This window comes from Engystomops pustulosus, chromosome 6 (assembly GCF_040894005.1).
Source record: "Engystomops pustulosus chromosome 6, aEngPut4.maternal, whole genome shotgun sequence".
Classification (NCBI taxonomy): domain Eukaryota; kingdom Metazoa; phylum Chordata; class Amphibia; order Anura; family Leptodactylidae; genus Engystomops; species Engystomops pustulosus.
Window position 1 is genome coordinate 130552602 of NC_092416.1, and position 23330 is coordinate 130575931.

General features: G+C 40.2%; 1 protein-coding gene across 5 annotated transcripts in view; it reads right to left on the minus strand.

Annotated features, from left to right (window-relative positions):
• Positions 1-23330, minus strand: part of ZNF831 (zinc finger protein 831) — a 65437-nt gene that overhangs the window by 12035 nt on the left and 30072 nt on the right. For all 5 annotated transcript variants that reach the window (XM_072111012.1, XM_072111013.1, XM_072111015.1 and 2 more), the window contains exons 2-4: positions 18689-22125; positions 15333-15430; positions 14830-14948 (exon numbers count right to left, since the gene is read on the minus strand). In XM_072111012.1, coding sequence (XP_071967113.1) covers positions 14830-14948; positions 15333-15430; positions 18689-22102 — 3631 coding nt within the window. In that variant the 5' untranslated portion in view covers positions 22103-22125. The remainder of the gene's footprint in view (positions 1-14829; positions 14949-15332; positions 15431-18688; positions 22126-23330) is intronic.

The window sequence follows — 23330 nt, forward strand, 5'->3', positions numbered from 1 at the left end:
AAAGTACAGTAAATTACCAACATCCAGGTCCGTTTGTAACTAGGGTTGTCTGTAAGTCGGGTGTTCTTAAGTAGGGTACCATCTGTGTTACCATTCCCCTAGTGAAAGGGATGCATCTCTACCCATAGATACATGGATTTACAAAGAAATACAGTACAGATATGATAAGGAAACTTAACAGGCCTTCTCAAAACAGGGAACATTTGATTTAGGCCTCATGCACACCACTGTGTGCAGTATACAGGCTGCAAACAATGGGCTGCATGCTGTTTTAGTGGCCCGTAGGACATTGGGGGGTGAGTTCAACATCTGTCATTATTGGGTTCCACATTTTATACTTTTTTGATATTGTGCAGAGCTGCATTTTTCTGATATTTTTGCACAGCCATAGATTCAATTGATGCAATTCCACCTATCCACTAAGCCTAAAGTAGTTGTCATGAAGTTGAAAAACATGACTACTTTCTTGAAAAAACAGCACCACGCCTCACCATGGTTAGTGCCGGTATTGCAGTATAGGAATAAATTGAGTTTGGTTACAAAACCACGTACTACCCATGGTCAGGAGAGGAGATGTTTTTGGAAGTAAGAAATCATGTTTTTCAACTTCTGGACATCCCCCTTCATGTGTAATGTTAAAAAGGTTCCAATAAAAATGCATTTAAATAAACTTAAACGACAGCCCAGTTGTTAAAAATTATAATTTTTTTACTTACTGCTCCTTGTTCCCTGTCATTCCAATGTTGACAGATTTAGGAAGCAGAGCCACATTGGAGAAGGAAGAAAGGAAGTTACAATTTATTACTAGATCCCTGTACAAGCACTTTACATGTAATGTTATTTGCTGGACAGTCCCTTTAAATGAACCTAAGTGTTTTATGCTTAGGTTGAATGTAGTAGGCTAATATGAATGAAGCAGTGCTGCGCATGTGTGAACACTGCTATAGTCACTTTTATAGGGTTGATAGAGATTGCTAGATACAGAGTCCGTCAGTCACAATCAAGTGAATGGAGCAGTGGTGCACATGCTGTACATAGGGGGAGGGGGGAATACATTTTTATAAGATAGTCAAGAATCTTCCTATAAAGGATTACTGGGGGTCCCAGCAGACCTAAGGTTAGACTAGGGGTCCCTAGTGATCAGACCTAACTCTAAGGATAAATAGGGAAGCCCTGATCATTTTAAACGTATTTATCAATATAAAAGTAAAGGGGAAAATTCACTACAGATTTGTATAATGGTTTAAAAACGTATAGTATGGTCTATAATTTTGACTGATGTTCATATAACCTAAGGCTTTCCAGCCATCTTTAGCGTACAGTATATCCATAATTAATTTAGTAATTGCTGCATAGCATTCTTCTGTTCTAATGTAACTCTTATTTCACTACGTGATCCCCCATAACTTTATCTTAAGCTTTTACCTAATTTAGTAATAACTGCAGCAAATATGTTTACCAAGGAATGAGCAAACCCCATACTTGTCTTCACATAGAAAAGGAATCTCCAACAAATGGTCACTGAGTTATTCCCAGTGGTATCACAAATGGGGATGCAAAAAAATGTCTTCAAAGATTCTTTCTGCCTTATAAAAGCTTGAACTTGACAAGCTGCCAGATGTATCCCCATGGTTCAGCCAGTCCATTTAAAAAGCAGTTTAGAAGTGTGACAATGGCATCCTCCAGCTTGTAGATAGCATAAAGAAGATTAATAGGACATAAGGGTATAGTGGGCGGAATGATGTGGTCTGACAGAGTCATGAATAACTGAGCCAGAATGATATAGCTCATATGTAGACATCTAGAGTGAGTATATTGATCATTAACACAAACTAGTACTATTATATTACAATGAATATAGACAGTAGGTATCATTGTTATGATCAAGGGGCCAGTTCCATGAAGTCTCTGCTTTTTCATTTCTCTACAAAAATTATTTTGAACCAGGCATTAATAACGGTCTAAGACGTACAACTAGTTCTACAGCCTGTGGAGGGTTCGGGGATAGCTTCCACCAATGGGATAACTCTGAGCAGAAATAAGGATTAGGAACTTATTATGCATAGTAAAATCATTATTAACCACAATTCCATTGTCTTTACCACAAAACACTTACAATATCTCCCATCCACATGTAGAACGAATGACAGCAAGTCTTGACGTAGCCCCATATCCCCATGTGTAATACATTACAGGTAAAGCAATGTGCACACATGTCCACCATTGTGTATGGGCCATTTATACATAACTTAGTTGACTGTATAGTGGTTGTACGAGGGTACTGCAGCTTTAACATTTGAATAATGGAAAGAGCCATCTGTTTCCAGTTCTGTCCCGTGAAATAATTCCAGCAGCGAGGGCACACTTAACAGCTGATTAGTGCAAGAAGCAGTTGTTGGACGGAGCCACTTTGTTTCCCCCCAAACCCTCTTGTATACCACCACAAATAATGTGTCACCATGTGTCTTTATTTTAATATATTTTTGTGCTTCCTCCTGGTACAGAACTAACCTGTTTATAGCACTGTGCATGGCCTTTCACGTCATTCAGTTGTATACCCCTAGTTAGAGGGGCGGTCTAAAAGGTTTAAAAACATGGCTGCTTTCATCCAAAAATGCCACACCTGACCGTTCACATCTATACAGATGAGATGCAATACTGGCACCAACCATGGTCATGTGTAGCACTGTTTTTGGAAGAGAGGAGCCATGTTTTTCAAACTCTGGTCAAGCCCTTTAATTTCTCCTGACATGGCACTACTGGAAATATGAATACTATGGGGCTCACATTTTCGTCGGGTTTCCAAACTATTTAGGATTTGTGCCGCTTTTAAGTGGGGTTTTTGACGCACGTGATTGGATTTTGGCGCAATCGTGTCGACTTGCATGCAACACAAATCGGGGGTGTGGCCGACGGACAACCCGACTGATTCGGACAAACCAAGGGATTTACCTTTTAAAAAGTATGATCAATATTCCTATGATGGACACTAAAGCATAGATAGGCAATTATCTTCAATTCAATATAAGGTTGTTCCTCAAAATATGCACAAGAATGAGTTCCTGGAAACTTATTTGGTAGACTAATGATAAGGACATTCAGTAAGCATAAACCTAATGACCCATTTAAGAAGAAAACATATTCCTAATATTGTATTTTAATGTGTTTTCCTTCTTAAACAGAGCATGATGTTTCAGCACATGTTCCTTCTTAAGAGAATAAGAGTCAAACTACATACAGCTGCCCTCCCCCACAACGTGAAACTTTATACAACATGAGGCACCCAAAATAATGACATGGACTGTAAATAATAAGATGGTATGCTACAGGTGTCCAAAATTGTAGACTGTAGTGGAAACCACGTCTCACATTACATGTTTTGGTTACCAGGTTGGAAGCAAATATCCCATGGTGAGACCACAGGTAACATCTTTGAGCTAACTCAAAGCAGAAGCTTATTAATATCTTCAAGATGGAAGAAGACATGAAAAAGGATTTTTGTGAATGCTGTCATTTTATTTGTAAGAAAATTCACAAAAAAACCCTGCAATGTTTCTGAGGAGCAGTGGTTATATATACTAATGAAGTCTAACAGACGTGTTCATGGGTATAATCTCATATTTTCTTTCAGTCAAGGCTCCTTAGGGTGATGCCACACATGGCGTTTTGAACCCGCTTTGAATCCGATTTTGGCCCAATTTTAAGCAAAAAAGCATGCATTTTGCTTAAAAATAGGCCAAAAACTGACTCAAAACGGATTCAAAATGGGTTCAAAACGCCGTGTGTGGCATCACCCTAAGTCAGGTGAGATCTTTTTAGATTACAAAATAAAAGAGGTTTCATGGATATAATATCATATTTTATTTTTTTTTCATTTTCACCACTAACACCTATGGTCATTGCTGACACAATCACGGGTGTTAACCATTTGATGATACTCAACTATTCTAGCTAGTCCTCACTAGTTCACTGGGGAAACAAAAATATTCAGTCTCAGACAAATCATATACACACAACATATACTGTACATTGAACTCCATAATTACAGAGTTCACAAGAAAATTAGGCAAATGCGTTTTTTTTCATCAATTTTACCACATTGAGAATTGTTTTCCCACTTCCCATTACAAGGCATGGGATATTAAATACTGACATTCAGAAATATAATCTGTACAAAGTTATGGATATTTGAAGTTGAGGAATTAATGGATCAAACAAATATAACAAGTTATCATTTCTCCACAGGATAAGTGACAAATGTTTGGTGGCTTCTGACTGAGGTTCTGACCACTGTGAATATAAAAGCAGATGGAACATATAATTTGAATAGTTGATAACTAGAATTATTCTCATTTAACACATTCCTGGTTATCTTCCAACCCTTCATCATGTGGCTGCTCGGCTATTCTCACTAGTCTCTTAGAAGGGAATGGAGAGACCATGTATGTGTGGTCACATATCTGGGGACTCAAAAAAGATTCATATCTCAGAGTAATCCTGTAGAAGAAACATATATTCCAGGTGTGAAAATCCCTTTAAAGGGGTTGTCCACTTTCAGCAAAACTGGAAATATTTTCCAATATATTTTGAATCAATTCCTCAATGTTTTCTAGATCTCCCCTTGCCGACATTCAACAGGAAGCTTCATTCTTTACTTACTGTTGATATAAACCCATTCCATGGTCATGGCAGGCTGTGTTTTTAATTAGCCACATTACCATGGACCAGTTTTGATACACGGAAATACAGAGATACACAGGAAATTACATTGATGCTTCCCGTTGAATGACAGCAGGCAGAGATCTAGCTCTTAATACAGAAACTATTTTGGAAAACTGTATAGGTTTTCATTGCACAAACATTATGAATTACGGTATATTCTGAAAGTGGACAATCACTTTAAATAGTACAAAGTAAACCATTAAAAGTTCTTATTTATGTCTCAACTTCAACTAAGGTTCCAGTTACATACTCGCTACAGGAATTTTGTGTGGCAATAGACCAAAACTTCCCTGTCCCAAACTGCCTCACAAATTAATACCTGAGCAGAGACCTAAGCCATGTTCTCTATTTTGTCTCTTTACTACTTTTTTCCAATTTTATAAAGATTTTATTTCACAAGTTTCCTCCTCATTTCCTTTGTCGTTTCAAAGTGTTGGCCTTGTAGATCTGTTTTAAGTCAAGTACATCTGGTCTTCAAGAGGGTTATTAAAGAAGTAATGGATTGAAACAGTTTTGGTTCTCCATGAAAAAACTAGAGGGTCAGACGAGAGCCTCAGGGCTTCATGACATCCTAGGAAATTCCATCAATGGTCTGGATCCAACAAGAGGAGGTACTGTATTGGTGGTGGGTGCCATTATTATCCCTTCCAACCCTTTCATTTGTTTAGCACTTCTTGGTAACATCTGGGACATAGTGCTAGTCATGTTTTAGAGTGCATGCATGTAATGTGTCTCACGTTCTTTGACTGTTTGTGTCAGCTGCCACTGAATGAGAAATACTCCCAGAGGTAGCGAACTAGTGGTCACCTACATGAAGGTCTGTAGGGGGATCAAAATCTGAAAGTCAGGGGAGCCCTTAGACTTAAGATCTGCTCAGCAGCATAACGTCCTGCACTTTCTGCATTACTGTCTTTTAAGAAAATACATGCTAATTTCAGCAGTGCTCTTCTGTAGCCAAGAGATATAAATCCTAACAAATGGAATAAGTTAAAAACTACTTAAAATAACTTGAATACATATTTGCATATACAGAACACCTATACAGGCAGTCCCCTACTTAAGGACACAAGACTTCCAGACAACCCATAGTTACAGACAGACCCCTCTGCCCACTGTGACCTCTGGTGAAGCTTTCTGAATTCTTTAACATAGTCCCAGATTGCAATAATCAGCTGTAAGGTGTCTATAATGAAGCTTTATTGATAATCCTTGGTCTCATTACAGCAAAAAATGTTTAAACTCCAATTGTCACTGGGGCCAAAATTCTTTTTGTCTGGATCTACAATGATAAAATATACAGTTTCGACTTACATACAAATTCAACTTAAGAACAAACCTCCGGACCCTATCTTGTACGCAACCTGGGGACTGCCTGTAGTAAGAATAATGTATTCCTATCTATTGAAAATGGTAGTAACTACATCATTATGTAGCAAGCTGTATAACCAAATGCAAGGGGAAAGGATTGTCTATTATATCTGCTTTTAATTACCACGCCTCTAGAGATTATTAAACTGTCCCCTTAAGAGCACAGAAGACCCGTTTTACCAAATATCCAGAATAGAAACACATATATTTATAATTCATAACAACTGCTTATTTTTCATTTATGCACATATAAAGCATAAATTAATACTAAAATGCACTCAACAATAGGAGGAACGTACATGGCATTGATTCTAAAAGGGGAAGTTTAGCAGGACTTCTGTGTCACATCAGGGGAAGGTGAAGGGGCATGAAGGGGTGGTGGGCACGGCTTGCCTCGGGATGGGCGCAGTCAGCAGGAAGTGGGTCGGCATGAGGCGTTCTTGCCCCCACATCTGTGCAAATGAAAATTTTATACTGTCAGAGTTCAGGATGCATGCATCCACTGGGCCACCGCGGGAGATGGTACTAGCCGACACCTGGGATCGTAGTCTTAGTGGCACCTGGTCTTCACCAGAGCCCGCCACAAAGTGGGTTGGACTTGCTGCGGCAGGATACCACCAGGTCGTTCCACAGGTGCAAACTAGGTCCACTAGGTCCAGGCACTAGGTCAGGGCAAGCGGCAGAGATGCAACATCAAGGTCCAGTCTGGGGTTAGCAATGGGAGGTCCAGGCAGATGGGATCAGGTACACGGGACACAGGACATGGGAACTCCGAAGCAGGAACACATGGGAGCAGGAATGCAGGATACACAGGAACACACAGGAAAGCTGGGGACACAGGAACGCAGGAGAATTGCAAGGGAGCTTTCTCTAAGGCTGTGAGGATCTGGCCAGCGCCAATTATCAGTGTGCTGGCCCTTTAAATCTGGCCGAGCTGTGTGCGCGGCATTTGCGGCGGGGACGAGCACAGGAAGCCACGGGAGACGCCGCTGGATATGGGCGAAGTGAGTAGGAGGGGCACCCATGACAGTACCCCTTCGGCCTCCCCCTCTTCTTGGCGTGAAGGAATCTCTGAAGCACAGAACGTTCTAGAATGTTGTCTTCTGGCTCCCAAGACCTCTCTTCCAGCCCGAACCCTTTCCAGTCAAAAAGAAAGAACTGCTTCCCTATGACTGACTTCATGCCCAGGACTTCTTTCAGCTCATAGACATCAGAGGAGTCCGCTACAGGAGCTGGCGGTGGTACTTGCCGAGAAAAGCGGTTCAGGATGACAGGCTTCAGAAGAGAGACATGGAAGGAGTTCGGGATGCATATGGTGAGAGGAAGGCGCAGCTTATAGGCCAAGGGGTTGATGCATTTCAGAACTTCAAATAGACCCAGATAGCGAGGACCAAGCTTGTAGCTGGGAATCTTCAGCCGGACATATCTTGAAGACAGCCACACCTTATCACCCGGAGAGAAGACTGGTGGAGACCTGCATCTCTTGTCGGCCTGGGTCTTGGTGCGGGCAGATGCCTGAAATAGAGATTGCCGTGTTTGCTCCCAGATGAAGCAATTCCTCCGAAGACAACAAAGAAGGGAGCGACACCGGCAGATTCAGAGTCCAGAGAATTATATGAAAATTCTGCCCAAGGTAAGAGGGTAACCCAATAGTCCTGACGAGCAGAGACAAAGTGCCGTAGATAGCAGCCCAGAGGCAGCAGAGGGCCAGAGAAGAGGCTGGCAAGACGTGGAGCAGATGGCAGACCTGAAAGAGAGACAAAATGAGACATCTTCGAAAACCGGTCTTGAAACAGGAAAAGTCCATAGCCACGTGTCTGGGTATCCGCAGCGGAAGCAAGAGACCAGCCAGTTTCAGACGGGAAGGCTTATACGGGCACAGGAGGTGCGGTATACCACAAAGTCCTGAACGTCCTTGACCAAGTCAGGCCACCAGTAGTAGCGGGATATGAGGGCCACGGAGTGTTGCACCCCAGGGTGCCTAGCCAGGCGTGAAGAATGTCCCCAAAACAAAATCCTCTTCCGAAGTGCAGGTCGGACATACGTCTTGCCAGGGGGAAGCTGCAAAAGATCCACCGGAGTGGCAGCAACTAACTGTTCCAGAGAGAAGAACCGGCTCTTCTCCAACGACATGCGAGGCACGAAAAAGGGCATCCACCTTGATATTCTTCTCCACAGGTCTGAAGTGGATAATCAGGTTGAAGCGGGAGAAGAAGAGTGACCAACGGACTTGTCTGGGATTAAGACATTGAGCTGTCTGAAGGTACAAGAGGTTCTTATGATCTGTGTAAACACACACTGGATTGCGAGCTCCCTCCAAAAGATATTGCCATTCTTCCAGGGCAAGCTTGATGGCCAAAAGTTCTCTATCTCCTATACAGTAATTCTTCTCTGTGGGAGAACAGGTTTTGGAAAAGAAGCCAAACGTGAGTGTTTGGCCTCTAGACCCTTTCTGGGTGAGCACTACCCCTGCACCTACAGAAGATTCATCCACCTCCAGGATAAAAGGCTTCTCCGTATCTGGTCTAGAGAGAACAGGAGCCATGGCAAAGGCGAACTTTAACTTTCTCTAACGGCCAGGCATGTCCTGGCATAGAGATAAATGCTTTGCAAGTCCCCGCTGGATAAATCAAGAAGCCAGAGCCTCTTGAAGTACCCAACTACGACGGATGCACGGCGGGGCTATCATACGATCATATGATAAATAACCCCAGTAAAGAAGATATTCCACAGGGGAAAAATGGAACTGATCTGCAATACCAAACCAAGCCAAGGACAAGGGTGGTTTTGGAGGGAACATTTTGTTTCTAATCATGAACATGCAAATTGTATTCTTCCAATCATATTTCTTCAAAATGCTTTATGGACGATTGTAAATAATATACTGATGGTTTAAAAAACCCATTTTCATATACCTCATTTCTTATATCAGGTCATGTGTGAGCCACCAGCTCGGATGGATCCATCATCCATAAATCAATGCTTATACAGGCAATTAACAGGGTTCTGCGTTGGGATTGTGTCACACGCGATCAGATTATGGCGCAACTGCGCTGGCTTTCATGTGACCTGAAATCGGGGGGTGTGCCGCTGGACGATCCAAATGATTCAGACTTAGCAAGGGATTTAACTTTCAAATTGTGTCGCAAGAGCAAGAACTTACATGCGCCAGGAAGAAGGTAAACTCTGTTGGACCTGAGCGGGAAAGTGACACATGCAGGATATCTGGCACACAATCTTAGTGAATCACAGCACAGTGCATTATCGGCGAACAATGCACTTTCTGTGAACTACAAGGAACGGGTAAGCAATTGTGTAATGACCACAAAGTATGCAACATTTTGGTTCACATCAGAATTGTTCTGCTGTTAACTAAATACTCACACACTTTGTGGTGACTAAAAACTGTTACTTTCTAGAAGTGCTGTTGCTGATGATAAACAGTTTTTTGTTGAGGGAACCTACTTAAGTTATTAGTCCCTTTATGCTTCAAGTAAGATCAAAGAGAAACTTTTAACTTCTGGGCTCCAGTACAAAATTTGAGTCCCAAACTTATAGGCCACCTAGGCACTCTCTGCACCAACTTATGTTGCACTAATGAACAACATATACATTTCAGGATGTATACAGTAGGAAAAGACTGGACCAGTTTTTCAGTCTGGCACGTGTTGCGTTGAGGCACTGTCTGTAAGATCTATTGTGGTAAAGCGTAAAATAAGTTCACATCTGCTCCATTTTTCCATGTGAGGAATTCCATTTTCACAGAATTGCAGATCATAAGATCATAACAGCAGGGAGACTGCCTTTGTGCCATGGGAAGATGTCTTGAAGGGAGAAAACTTCAGGGTGAGTTAAATGTTGCCCAAAGGAATGAGCCCTTTATGGCAATTTTAGACATTGGCTGAGAACATTTAATAAAAACCATTCTTCGCACTAAACAGACTCTTGAACTCAACTCCTACATAATCGGTATCCTCCTGCTATCAATTTGCTGTTTCCGCAACAGAATGTCAGAGTCGTAATTTGCATGTGTATTTATCGTCACTTTTAAACATAAAACAGGCTGCTTTGACCTTTACTACATTGACTTCTGTTTAGGTCTCTGTAATTTTAAGCCTAAGTGCAAGAAAAAGTCATATTTGGTACAGTGACGCACACCAGGATCATTTGGGACTTATTTGGAGGAGGAGGATAAAGCGGAAGTAGCAGTTGAGTTGAAGTGGGTGTACAGTGTCCATTTTAAGACATGGTCAAAGAGGCATAGTCATAGATCATATAATGGCATATTTGATACCTAACACTGACACCTGAGACCGACAAATGACTTTGACACCTGAGACTGACAACTGAGACTGACAGTTGAGACTGACAGTCATACTATGTGTATTGGATATACAACATCTACTGCCTGCCTATCAGACATTATCAAATGATCTGCAAGGCTGATATGTGACATGGAAGATGGACCTCACAACTCAGTTTCAGAGGTTTGTGTACTGGATAACACTGCAGTGTGTTATCCAGTCAGTCTCATGTGTCAGAGTCATTTGTCAGTCTCAGATGTCAGATTCAGGTGTCAGTATAAGGTATTAAGTATGCTATAATATGATCTATGACTCTGACTTCTGACCATGTCCTAAAATGGACACTGTATTAGTGTGGAGAAGTGTTGTGACATGCTCCAGCCAGGCACTTCCATAACACCTTTAGACAGCATCCACTACTACCTCATGTAACTTATTATTAGAAATAGTATGGTGATGATACTTGAATTGATAAATGATGTTAGTTGGGATGGTGGAATTCAAACTCAGATTTTCTATTTTGTGCGTGAGAAGTCAAGTGTGTATCACGCTGTGAAAACAAAAATATACTTACTCTAATAAACAATAACAATATTTCAAAGACACTTCATATTTAAATGCAATCTTTATGCATCGTAAAGCGATTAAGAAAAGATAAAGAAAAAATTTGGTTAAAGGAAACCTAGCATTTCAAATGGTAGGGGTAAGCTGTAAATACCGAGTACCAGCTAAGGGTGAGCTGGTGCCGGTGCTTACTTTCATTAGTGTTATTAACCACTGTATTGCAGTTTTAACACTTTTTAAAGTTTTTATAGCAGCAGCTGCTTTGGTGCTGCGCGCGCATGGTCGTGCGCACGCACCGCCGAAGCAGCTTCGGCTATAAACTTTGAAAAGTGTTAAAACCGCGATACAGCGGTTAATAACACTAACGAAAGTAAGCACCGGCACCAGCTCACCCTGAGCTGGTGCTCGGTACTTACAGCTCACCCCTACCATTTGAAATGGTAGGTTTCCTTTAACTATGAATAATTGTTTTAACATACCTTCCTGCATAGACTATTGGTTTTAGGTATATCAAAATGAAACCTTCCTTACGAGACAGCTGGAAGCCTGCTATCCCACACAGCAATTTACTGTAAGAGTAAATGCCAGTAACAATTAGGACTATTTCTTTGGTGCTGCTATTTCCAATCAGTAATCACAAGTACTGTATGACCATAAACTTTGTACAAGTTCATTATTGGACTTCTGATAAAAGATAGCAGATCCAGAGATAAGGTTTCCTTTATTGTACTACTATTGAACTACTACTACCGATGGCATTTGGTTCATGGCTGGAGAATATACAGTGGGTTTCAAAAGTATGAAATACCCTTTGGACTTTTCCTCAGTTTTAAACATTTCAGCCACAAACTGAAATGTGTTTTAATGATATTTTTAGTATGTTGTATTTGTTAGTTGTAAAGAAAATAATTTTTGCTTTTGCTAATTTTTGCTAATTAAAAGATTGGAAAGTGTGACGTCAAAATGTATTCAAGAGTCAATACCTTGTTGGACCACCTTTAGCTGCAGAGACAGCTGCAAGTCTGCTCGGGTATGTCTCTACCAGTCTTGCAGCATATTTCTTGCTCAGTTTCATTGGTTGGAAAGTGTTTGTAAACAGCAGTTTTCAAGTCAAGCCACAGATACTTAACCCCTTAAGGAACCAGATCATTTTCCCCTTAAAGGGATTTTCCAACGAAAAAAAAAAATTCTCACATTTCAATCCCCTAGTGATGTTTACACAATAAAGATAACTTTTAACCCCTTTACTTTACAATTTTACTGGTCAATGCAAAATCCCAGGGTGTGGACGGGGCCTCTCTAAGCAGACACATTACTGGATTATCCATCTAGTTTTGTGGGTTGACAATGTGGTTAGATTATCAGGGTACAAGGTTTATATGAACTTTCATCTGGCTTCTGACATTGTACTAACACACTGACACATAGAGAGATGAGACAGATCAGAGATGCATGAGATTACACAGAGGCTGACAGAGGCTTTTACACTGTTACACTATGGGCTCTGCATCTCACATCTCCAGCTACATCTCACAGCTATGTGCCTGCCTCCCCATTCCCCTGAGTCACTTATCACCTTGTAGCTTGTTGTTTGCCGCCTCTCTCTGCTCACGATCTCCTGCCAGGAAGTGTCTGTGTCCAGTGGCCTAACTAGAAGCTGATGGGCCCCAGTGCAAAGTCTGTGCCAGGCCCCCGACTTTATTGTATGGTTTATAGTAATAGTCTTCTCATATGGGAAAGTGACACCATAATGGCCCCCTAAACCTCTTGAGCCCAGGTGCGATCGCAACCTCTGCACCCCCTAAAGTTACGCCCCTGTCTGTGTATGTTAGTGTGCAGCAGTGTGAGCTCCATGAGCCAGACAGTAATCTCAACAGCACGATCTCACCCAAAATGGCTGCTGAACCCAAGTCAGAAGTTACTGGATCGTTTCTACGGGAAACTGTAATTGTGTACACCAGGACTGATAGAGACAGGTTGGATTTATATCTGTGAAATGCAGCATTTTTGTTAATAACAGTGAATTAGAGAATGTGTTATTTTGTTATCCTGAGTACAATTAAGAAACTTGTCTTCATGGGAATACCCATTTAAGGACCCAGTCCGATTTTTCTAATCTGCCATTTGTCACTATATGCGGTTATAACTTATATTATAATTAGAAACTTCCCACAAAGTACCAAATTTTTAAAATTGCACCCGCAAACTATTCAAAATGTCCCTTGTTAACCGTTTAAGCATCAAACATGGAATAAAACTAAATAGAGGTTCTATATGAAATTTTCAAATTTTGACAATGACATGTTTATTTAGGCCTAAAATTTACATGTCCAGGCAGGATAAAATGAGAAAGCACATCACAGATTTTTGTGCAGTTTGTCTCTTGAGTCTGGCAATACCCCACATGTGGATGTAAACCCCTTTATGGACCCATAACAGAGCGCAGAAGGGAAGGAGCACAATCACGTTTTTGGAGGGCAAATTTTGCTGAAACAAATTTCAGGCGCTATGTGGCATTTGTTGAGCCTATAACATACCGGAACAAGAGAAATCCCTAAAAGTCAATCCCTTTTGAAAGTAAACCCCTCAAAAAGTATAGTGACACTATACCCTATTTATTACATTTTATTAACTTTTTTGGCGGGAATGCAAAACTGATATTTTAGCTTTATTTTATTTTTTTACATTGTATGGCATAGATATCATTTGATTTCTGTTCTATGGGTCGGTACGATTATGACAATATCCCATTTATAGATTTTTTTCTGTTTAAATACTTTTTGTATTTAAAAATCTATTTGGAGAGAAATAAAAATATATTTGGAGAGAAAAATCACTTGCTTTTGCATTGCCAACTTCTAAGTTTTATAACATTTAGATTTTTATGTTGATTGAGCAGTATTAGAGCTTACTTTTTGTGGAACGAGCTATATTTTTTATTGGAATCATTGTGGTGTAAATGTGATATTTTGATCACTTTTTATTGTTTTTATGCTAAACAACAATGATTTTGTGTTATTGTACGGGTTGTTACAAATGCTACAATACCATATATGTGCAGATTGTGTGGTGATTTTCACTTTGTGCGCTATATAAATAAAGAAATTATTATAGGGGAAACAGTTAGCTATTGCTGAATTTGGGTATAACCATTACACTTTCATTGGTACATGCTTGGTTCTGGACGGGTAGTGGTTAACTCACTTTTTTTTCACATCAGTGATTTATCACTGAACCCCTTTTCGCTTATGGACACATACACATTGGTTTTCTCTTCCTGGCTTCAGTAATCACTGATGGTTTACTGAACCATTCTTTTCAATGAGCTTTTTCACACTTCAGTTTTTTACACTGATCCACTGTTGTCAGTGAACACAAAAAAACAGGTTCCAAATTGCCCAATGATGAGTGAAAGAAAACTAAAGTGTGAAAAAGTCTATTGAAAATAATTGTTCAGAAAGGCATCAGTGAAAAATTATTGAAGCTAGGAAGAGAAAACCAATCTGTATGTGTCCATATGCCAAAATGGATTCTGGGATTCAGTGATGTGAAAAAAACACCAATGTGAGTCCACCCTTAAAGGAAACCTACCACTTTCCAACAGTGCTTCTAAGCAGCAAATACCGTGCACCAGTTCAGGGTGAGCTGGTGCCGGAGCATATCTTCGTTATGTTCTTAAACCGTTGTAAAGCGTTTAAACACTTTAGTAATCTTTATATACGAAGCCGATTCGGCGCACATGCGGTGGAAAGTGGTAGGTTTCCTTTAAACTGTTAGGATTCAGGCTTTCAGGTTTTGGGATTTTTGTTTTCTTCATATGTCTGACCCATAACTGGAGTCACATACTCCATAATAAGTAGTTTGTCAGTACCTGACTCCAGAGTTGAATCACAGTTGATTTTCTTATGCTGTTGGTCTTGACCATGCGTGCCTGTAGTCCTGTGCTGGGACACTCTGCTATGGGAACGTCCACGTGTACCATCTTTGCTCCTGCATTAGATAAATAGCATTGTATCACATCGTTTGATTAGATTTGCATAGCCAGAGGAAATCATTATAAATAACTCAGTGTCCCAAAATAATATATAAAGATGACAGATGAACTGTCTAGCAAAAAAAAAAGGGCCACGAGACGTTTAATAAGAAATCATTTAAAATGATGCCTTGCCTGCAGATAATTTTCTGTACCAGACTTGAGATAGGAGACAGGAAACCAAAGCACAACACAAAATATTCATGAACAATCTTCATTGGCAATAATACACAGACATGAGACATAACCCAAGGCATGGTATTAGTGGCGTCCATAGTTGGCTCCTGGCTGACATCAACACAGAAATAGAGACAGCGGGAAAGAATAAACATGTGGCACACCTTTTTACATGCCTATACTTCACGACTGTCCCCATCTTACTTGACTTCTTGATCAATGGATTGTTTTTGCTGTTGTCAGTTTCTTCACCTAAACATTCCTGTAGAGAGGAATAACTACATATAAGAAAAACATATAGTTTTTTGCATTAAACTTTTAATGTAATAGATGGGAATGACCCTCTTTAGTGACACATCTTCCAACATGCCATTGAGATCAGTGCCCTTAGGGGTGTGAAAAGTTTGCCAAACAACCCAAAAACTGGTGTAGTAAATGGGAGATTCCTACAACAGGCTTAGAAATCCAAAGATATGGAAATATTTTAGCTGAATTAATTGCTTGGAGTAAGTAAGGCTAAAGTATGGTGAGAAGACAACATAGACACAATACTTGGAAATAACCATAGAAATTATGAAAATACTAATGAGAAACCTGAACAATGTGGTGGCACTGTGGGTACACTCTGGCAGGCCTTGAAGCGCTGTGGGGGCACTCTGGCAGGCGTAGGGGAACTCTGATTGGTCTTAGGACATCGTGGTGGCACTCTGATTGGCCTTGGCGCACTGTGGGGGCACTGTGAGAGCACTCTGGCAGGTCTTGAAGCGCTGTGAGAGCACTATGGCAGGCTTTGGGGCAATGTGGGGGCACTTTGGCTGGCCTTGGGGCACTGTGGGGCACTCTTGCTGGTGTGGGGGCACTTTGGCTGGTGTGAGGGCACTCTGCCTGGTCGTGGGGCACTGTGGGGGTGCTCTGGTGGGTGAGGGGGGTACTCTGACAACTGGCTTCTGTATGGACACTGTCACTATTGGCTATTGTGTGGCAGCACTGTGACTATTGGCTACTGTGGGGACGTAATTTATACAGTAATAAAATGATATTCTGCCCTTTTAGGGCAACCACAAGGCTTCAAAGTTATGATGAGGTTCCAAAGATATGACTGTCTTTGAATAAGTGTTGCTTTTAGTTCATAAATTCTTGATGGAATTCAGGGCTTGGACAATTATAAGGATGTTCTAGAAGTTGACATGACTGTCTTTAAATAAAAAAATCTTGCTTTTTGTTCATAAATACCAGGATTGGTAAATGTACCATAGATTTTTTTAGATGGGAATGGAGTCACAAGAAATTATGGAAATCAGAGATTTGGCTGGTTATGCTAATGCTTTTGATGAATTGACAACAGTATATTAAAAAAGGCCAAATTTCTTTGATGAACAATAAATGTAAATTCTTGTTCATGGAACAATAAGACATCCCTTGAAAATAACACCTAGTGTGTCTTTAGGAGCAAAAATTAATATAAGACATATTATTATTTTGGGGAAACACAGTAAGCAGCTCCCAGTGCTTCTGCACCAGATGGCTCCGATGAACCTGACGAGGCTCCATGGAACTACTCAGGATCCTACACAGGCACCCACACCGCTTAGTGCATCCTAAGTACCCACAACTCAAAGCACAACATCTGTCCTACCAGCACCATCCACAGTACCACCACCCCATCAGTGGATAATCAACACCACTGCCGATCCACACATTCCCCTACTGCACTAACAAGGAGTTTGTGAAGGGTGATACTAAACATAAAAGGGATCATGACAAAATGATATAAAATGAAAGTGCACAAACCACGTGCCCCTTCATTTGTTATGGGAAATGTCAGAGCCATGCACAATAAAATGGATGAAATTATGCCATTTTGTAGATGACAAGGATAACATGAATTGCAGCCTGCTTACATTCACAGACATGGGTGCACAATGGGGTTATTGACTCTTGGGTTAACATCCCAGACTATCCGGTAATTAGAGCAGAAAGAGACAAGGAGGCCTCAGAAACAGGAAAAGAAGAGGTGTCATGTTGTATATCAATGACAAATGGTGCAATCCCTCTCACACTACTGTTAAAAAGATATACTGTTGTGCAAACATTGAGTTGCTGTAAGTTGCTATCTGCCCCTACTTTCTGCCAGGAGAATTCACACTAGTTCTAGTGCACTGCTAAAATGAAAGCTGAGCTGTAATTGGTTGCCATGGGCAACTAAGAATATTCTGACTTTTAGACATGCTTCATCCATCAACTCTCTGCCTGATTTCCATCAATGGGGCTCATTTTTGCAATATATTGTGGACTGATATGGAGTTCGCGACAATGTTAAAAATAGACGAGGTTCTATTTACACACAGTTGTTCAGTGAAAGAAATTTTATTTAGGTGATACGTTGAATTATCAATTCCATTTTACAAATCTAGAACAATCCATCATTTAATTGGGGTTTGGAGGGAATCTGAAGAAACTGAAGAAACTAACTTTTACACCAAATGATATTAAAATAGCTTGGCTTGTTGAAAATCTAATTTCTCTTCCAGTTTCTAGCAAAAATCTGATGATTTGACACTAAATGATCTATTGCTAGGAAATAGACTAGCCCATTTTGAGGAAATTAGGTGTCAGGCACCAGGCGTAGTGAACCCACAGGACCACTGCGGACGATGGCATAAGCCGACACCTGGGACTGGAGTGTAAGTGATACCCGGTTTTCACCAGAGCCAGCCACAAAGCAGGTTGGACTTGTTGGGGCGTGGTACCACTAGGTCAGAGAGTACAGAACTGTAAGGCAAACTCGTGGTCAGGGACAGGGAGGAGGTCGAGACAGGCAGCAAGGGAGTCAGGAACGGAATCGAGGTCACAATGGGAAAGCAGGATAATCACAAAAGGCATGGAACAAAGCTTTCTTTTAAGCATAGAGGCATAGAAGATCCGGCAGTGGACACAGGAAGGGGCTGGCTATTTAACAGAATTGGCAGTATTGGTATCTTTGCATGGGATAACTTTTTAGCCTATGCGGGTATTTGCAGTTCTGTAAAACACCATAATATTATAAGAAAACTATCCATACAAAAAAAACCTCTTCAATTCATCAATAAAGTGGAGAAACAAACCCAAAAACAGCATAAATCTCTCTCAGATATGTATGGCAGCAGGAAATGGCAGCAGGTTGTGCTAAAAATCATCTGTCTGGGCAAAAGACCACACACCACTCAGGAGCTGTAGACTAGGACCCAGAAGCAGACAGATCTGTGGTTGCTGCCTCTAATAGCTCGAACCTTGAAGCAGCTTTGGGCTGAGCCAAGTTAATTCACATCCAATGTGTTCTGAATGTGTCTGCATGAAGTCCCTAATGAGTGAGCCAATCCTAACAAGTGACATTGACTTTAAAAAGCTTGAATACCCAAGTAGAAGCTAGAACACTACTTATGAGATCTTTTAAAGTTAACAATAGTACATTACAATATATTACATGCCGTACACCTAAAGTAAAAAATAAATATATAAATGACTTGTTAAATTGAAATACCTTTTTTTGTGCTGATGATATAATTGGTTGCCCATCGATGGTGTTCCAGTCTACATCTTTCTCAATTCTTCCTTGGTGAGGATCACACCTTTCTTTAAAGGCATTGCTTGACAAGGAAGCATAAACTGAAAATGACTTTTCCTTTTGTTCTGCAGGAAGGGGTAGACATCTGTCCAACCAGCACCACGTAGACTTAGGTTCTGTGTTCATTGTTGAAAAGGTGACCTGTGTTACCTTGACACTACTGATACATGGGGGTGAATTGGTGCATTGTGCAGCGATAAATGAGCTTTCTTGGCTTTTGAATCCACTTTTGTCAAGTGATTTCCAACTAGTTTGTCCAGGCAAAAGTATATCTACCAGTAAAGTATCTTGAGAAGGTTTGTTAAATTTATTAGTTGCAATGATTTCGCTGCTTACAAGTACCATAGAAGAATTCAACTCCATTTTCTCTGATATTAGGTCTTTTACTACAATTGGGTCCTCACATGCATGTTGTCTATCTAGACATGTGTTGTCTAAGCTGAATTTTTGAGTTCCCTGAATGTCACTATCTCTGTTCTGTTCTGGAAGTTGGGAAATTAAAGTAGAGTTGCTGCTCTCAGGAACACATTCTTCATTTAAACTTATTTTCCCAAAGGGGGCAATTACTGAGTCATGTTTTTGGGTCCGTTTCAGTTGGTTATTAAGAAAGGCTGGTTGGTATAGTTTGGTTGGAACAAAAATACATTTTGAGTTATCTTCTGTAACATTGATCAAACCAGTGTCTCTCAAAACTGTAGGCTGGTTTGACTCTAAAACAGAATCCTTTACAGAAGTTCCGGTGAAATTAAATTTTATTAAGTACCTTGGAGAAAATAAAGATTTTTTTGGTGTTGACAATGTCTGAGGTGTTGGGATAAAACTATTTGCTAACTGTGCTGGTATGTCTCCGGAATCTCCTTCATGGGAAAGTAAAACATCTTTATTGAGATTGGTAGAAAATGAATGACAAGTTTTTTTACCATCTGTTATGCAGTTCACATTCTTATTCTGATACTCAGCAGCATCATCTGGGATATCAAAGGAAACACTGTGAAATAATTCCCCTTTCAACCTTGCCACTTTAAGTTTTTTTCTATCTGATGGAGATCCTTCATGGTTTTGGAAATTGTCAACATAACCAAATTCTATGAATTCATGCATACCTGAAATACTTGGTCCTTTTTTCGGATTTTCAGTTACTAAAATACTTGGGTTATTTGAATCATCAGTATGAGTTTGAACATTTGCTGCAACATTATGTGAATTATTCATATCAACTTTGGACATCTTTAGGTCACATTTCAACTTAGAATCTGGATTATTCCCTTGTGCACTACTCTCACCACTTAGTGTTATCTGGCAATCATTAATAGACAGAGCATCATTTGTCACTGTGTATGTACCAGTCACATACATGCTTGAGTGTGGGAGTGTAACCACAGGCATAGAAGCAGTATTTTCAGATGACTTTCTCAGTTCACAATTTTCACTACTTAATGTTCCTTTTGACTCTGAATAGTCTTGTTTTATTTTCTTAAGCTGTTCATTCTTTTTAATTTTCTGATAAAATTTCTTGAATGTTTCATCACCATACATTTGCCACTTTTCATGAGAGAACATGTTTGATTTCCTCTGGCCACCTTTTTTACTTGAAATTTTTGAGGAAAGTCGATCTCCTGTTATTTTTTTCCTTTCCTTAATGTCCTCTGTAGTGGTAGAGTCTGAGCCATTGCCAATTTGCATCTCATCTACCGCAGCCTGTCGAACAAGTCCTCGAGGATGACTACTAGAAAAGTCCACTGTGCAAGCGGTGGCAGAATTGGAAAGTAATATGTTATTATAATTGGCATTTACACTCTGTTTTCCTGAGCCTTTTATGTTGTGTACAGTCAATCTATCTTTTAATCTACCACCTTCCACAAATGGCAATGAGTTACTTCGAGGCAATATTATGTTTTCTATAGTTGTAGAGATCTGAGTTGGCACTGAGTGAAAAAAAAGTGGCTTGTTCTTTTCTGATTGAGTAAAATTAGATTTGGCAGGCAAAATGGATACGTTCTTTCTGTTGGCATCTAGAGACTTAATGTCAAAGTGGAAGGAGCCTTTGAAAGTATATGGCATTGGCAGGTCAATACTCCCTTGCTTTGATAAAGCAGTTTTCCGAGGGCGAACATTGTCCAAGTGTGTATTATCCACAACAGCTTTATTCTGAGAGATCAGCATGGAGATCCGTTCCTCCAAGTTCTTCTTTTGGGCATATATGGTCTTATCCTCACCCTCAACAGAGCTAATACCAAGAATGTTCCCGGACTCAATACTGCACTCACTAAGGCTATGAAGAGGGCTCCCAGCAAACATTTGAAGATCTGCACTGTCTGAATGGGATAAGTACCCCGAATCTGTACTTTCACATTTTTTTAGTTTCCTTTCAGAGTGTGAAGAGTCCCACTGCTTATCAACACATGTTTCATGTTGCCGTTGTAGTTGACCATGTCTACTTGAAGCTGTAGACTTTGGATCCATCACTGTTTTTTGTATGTTTGGCATGCCTGTGGACACTATTGTCTGAGACAAATAATAAGAATCTGTACTTGCCTTGTCATGGACCTTCATCAAGGATAGTACAGATATGTCTTCTTTGTTTTCTGGCAATCTATCAGTTTCCTGGATACCACTGAAATGTTTGTTCTGGGCAGAGTTATTTTTATCCATACAAACATGCTTTGTTCCACTGCTGATTTCTAGACACGTGCTTTGATCTGAATGTACATGGAGTTTATCTTCAGTACAATTACCACAATCTGAATCAAAGCATTGCTTTGCATTGTTGACATGAGTTTGTGTGCGTCTGTGCTTATAAAGGTTGCTTTGGGTTTTAAATGAGATGCCACATATGTTGCAAGGAAAGGGTCTCTCTCCAGTATGTGAGCGAATGTGTTTCTCTAGGACACTTGGTTTCAAGCAATCCCGACCACAATGGGCACATATGTGCTTTCCAATACTCTTTGATTTTCCAGGGCTGGGACCAATAAGGCTGGCAGTAGTATTTGGACCCAGAACTGGTAAAGTGTTCACAATATTCAGTGTAAGGGTCTGTGTTTGAGATTTTTGAAGGATATTTTGAGGCTGAGGGGTAAATATAACTGACAGGTTTGTATTTTCAATAGCAAAGCTTGTACCTCCTGGTGCCAGTTGAAGGGGTGTCTGTTGACCTTCCTGCTGGGCAATTTGAACAACAGGGAGACTAATGCCATTTAGAACCACAGTTTGTGAAGATTTTCCTTTATTTACCAGAGTAGACTGGTGTTCACTGATGCCTGGTAGAGGATTAGATAAGCCTGAAGGATATGCCAAACTGGAGGACAAAACTGACACATTTGATGAATCCATTGCTAGATGTTCCTATGCTGCATCTGCAGGTAAACAGAAAAAAGTAACTTAGCTGTAAGAAATACATATATACTGATACAACCACAACATTTCCCTCTACATTCAAAAACATGATATGAACATAGCAGTACATTGCCATAAAAGAATATAATTATTCATCTAAATCTAAATTTCCATTAAAAGAAGACCTAAAGCCTCCTCCTTGAGACCCATTCTCAACTTATTACCCGGCTCCCTGTTGATAACTGTGTAGGATCTTGGGGCAGCTGTAGTCAAGGGCCTTTCTTGAACCGTCCCTCCTTCTTTTCCTTCTTCTTCCCTGTATGCTACTCCTCACTGTACTATAATGTATATGCCATCATTTAGGCTCAGGATCCTATCCTTGTATTTCACTTATTATTTGTTCTCGCTTTCATGGGCACAGAGTCCATTTATTCACATTGCCATATCCAGTTTACGTGTTAGCCCAATCTTTTATTTTCTTATGTGACTCTATTCTATACCCATGTCCTTATGTTTTATGAATACCGTATGTCACTTTGCTTTATTTGCATATTATATAAATATATTATATAAATATATTATATATATATATATATATAACGAATGGAAAAGGCAGGCAGCACTCCAAGGTTCAAATCAAACGTGAGTAATTTTTATTGAAACGGGTAGCGACGTTTCGGTGTTGGACACCTTTTTTAAGCTGTACTAAGCGGACTTGAACTTTTTCCGTTTTATATATACATATATATATATACACTTTATTAGGTACACCATGCTAGTAACGGGTTGGACCCCCTTTTGCCTTCAGAACTGCCTCAATTCTTCATGGCATAGATAGGTGCTGGAAGCTCCTCAGAGATTTTGGTCCATATTGACATGATGGCATCACACAGTTTCCGCAGATTTGTCGGCTGCACATCCATGATGCGAATCTCCCGTTCCACCACATCCCAAAGATGCTCTAATGGATTGAGATCTGGTGACTGTGGAGGCCATGTGGTTGGCTGATTAGAAATTAAGTGTTAATGAGCAGTTGGACAGGTGTACCTAATAAAGTGGCCGGTGAGTGTATATTCATCTAATAAAAACTAATTAAGCAAAAAAATAATAATAAATAAAATCCAGGCATCAGGGAGACCCTGATATGAACAGGCTATTTGACATTTATATATTCATTTATTTACCTGGAAACTTTAAAATGCTTTATTTTACCTGTGGTAGCTTA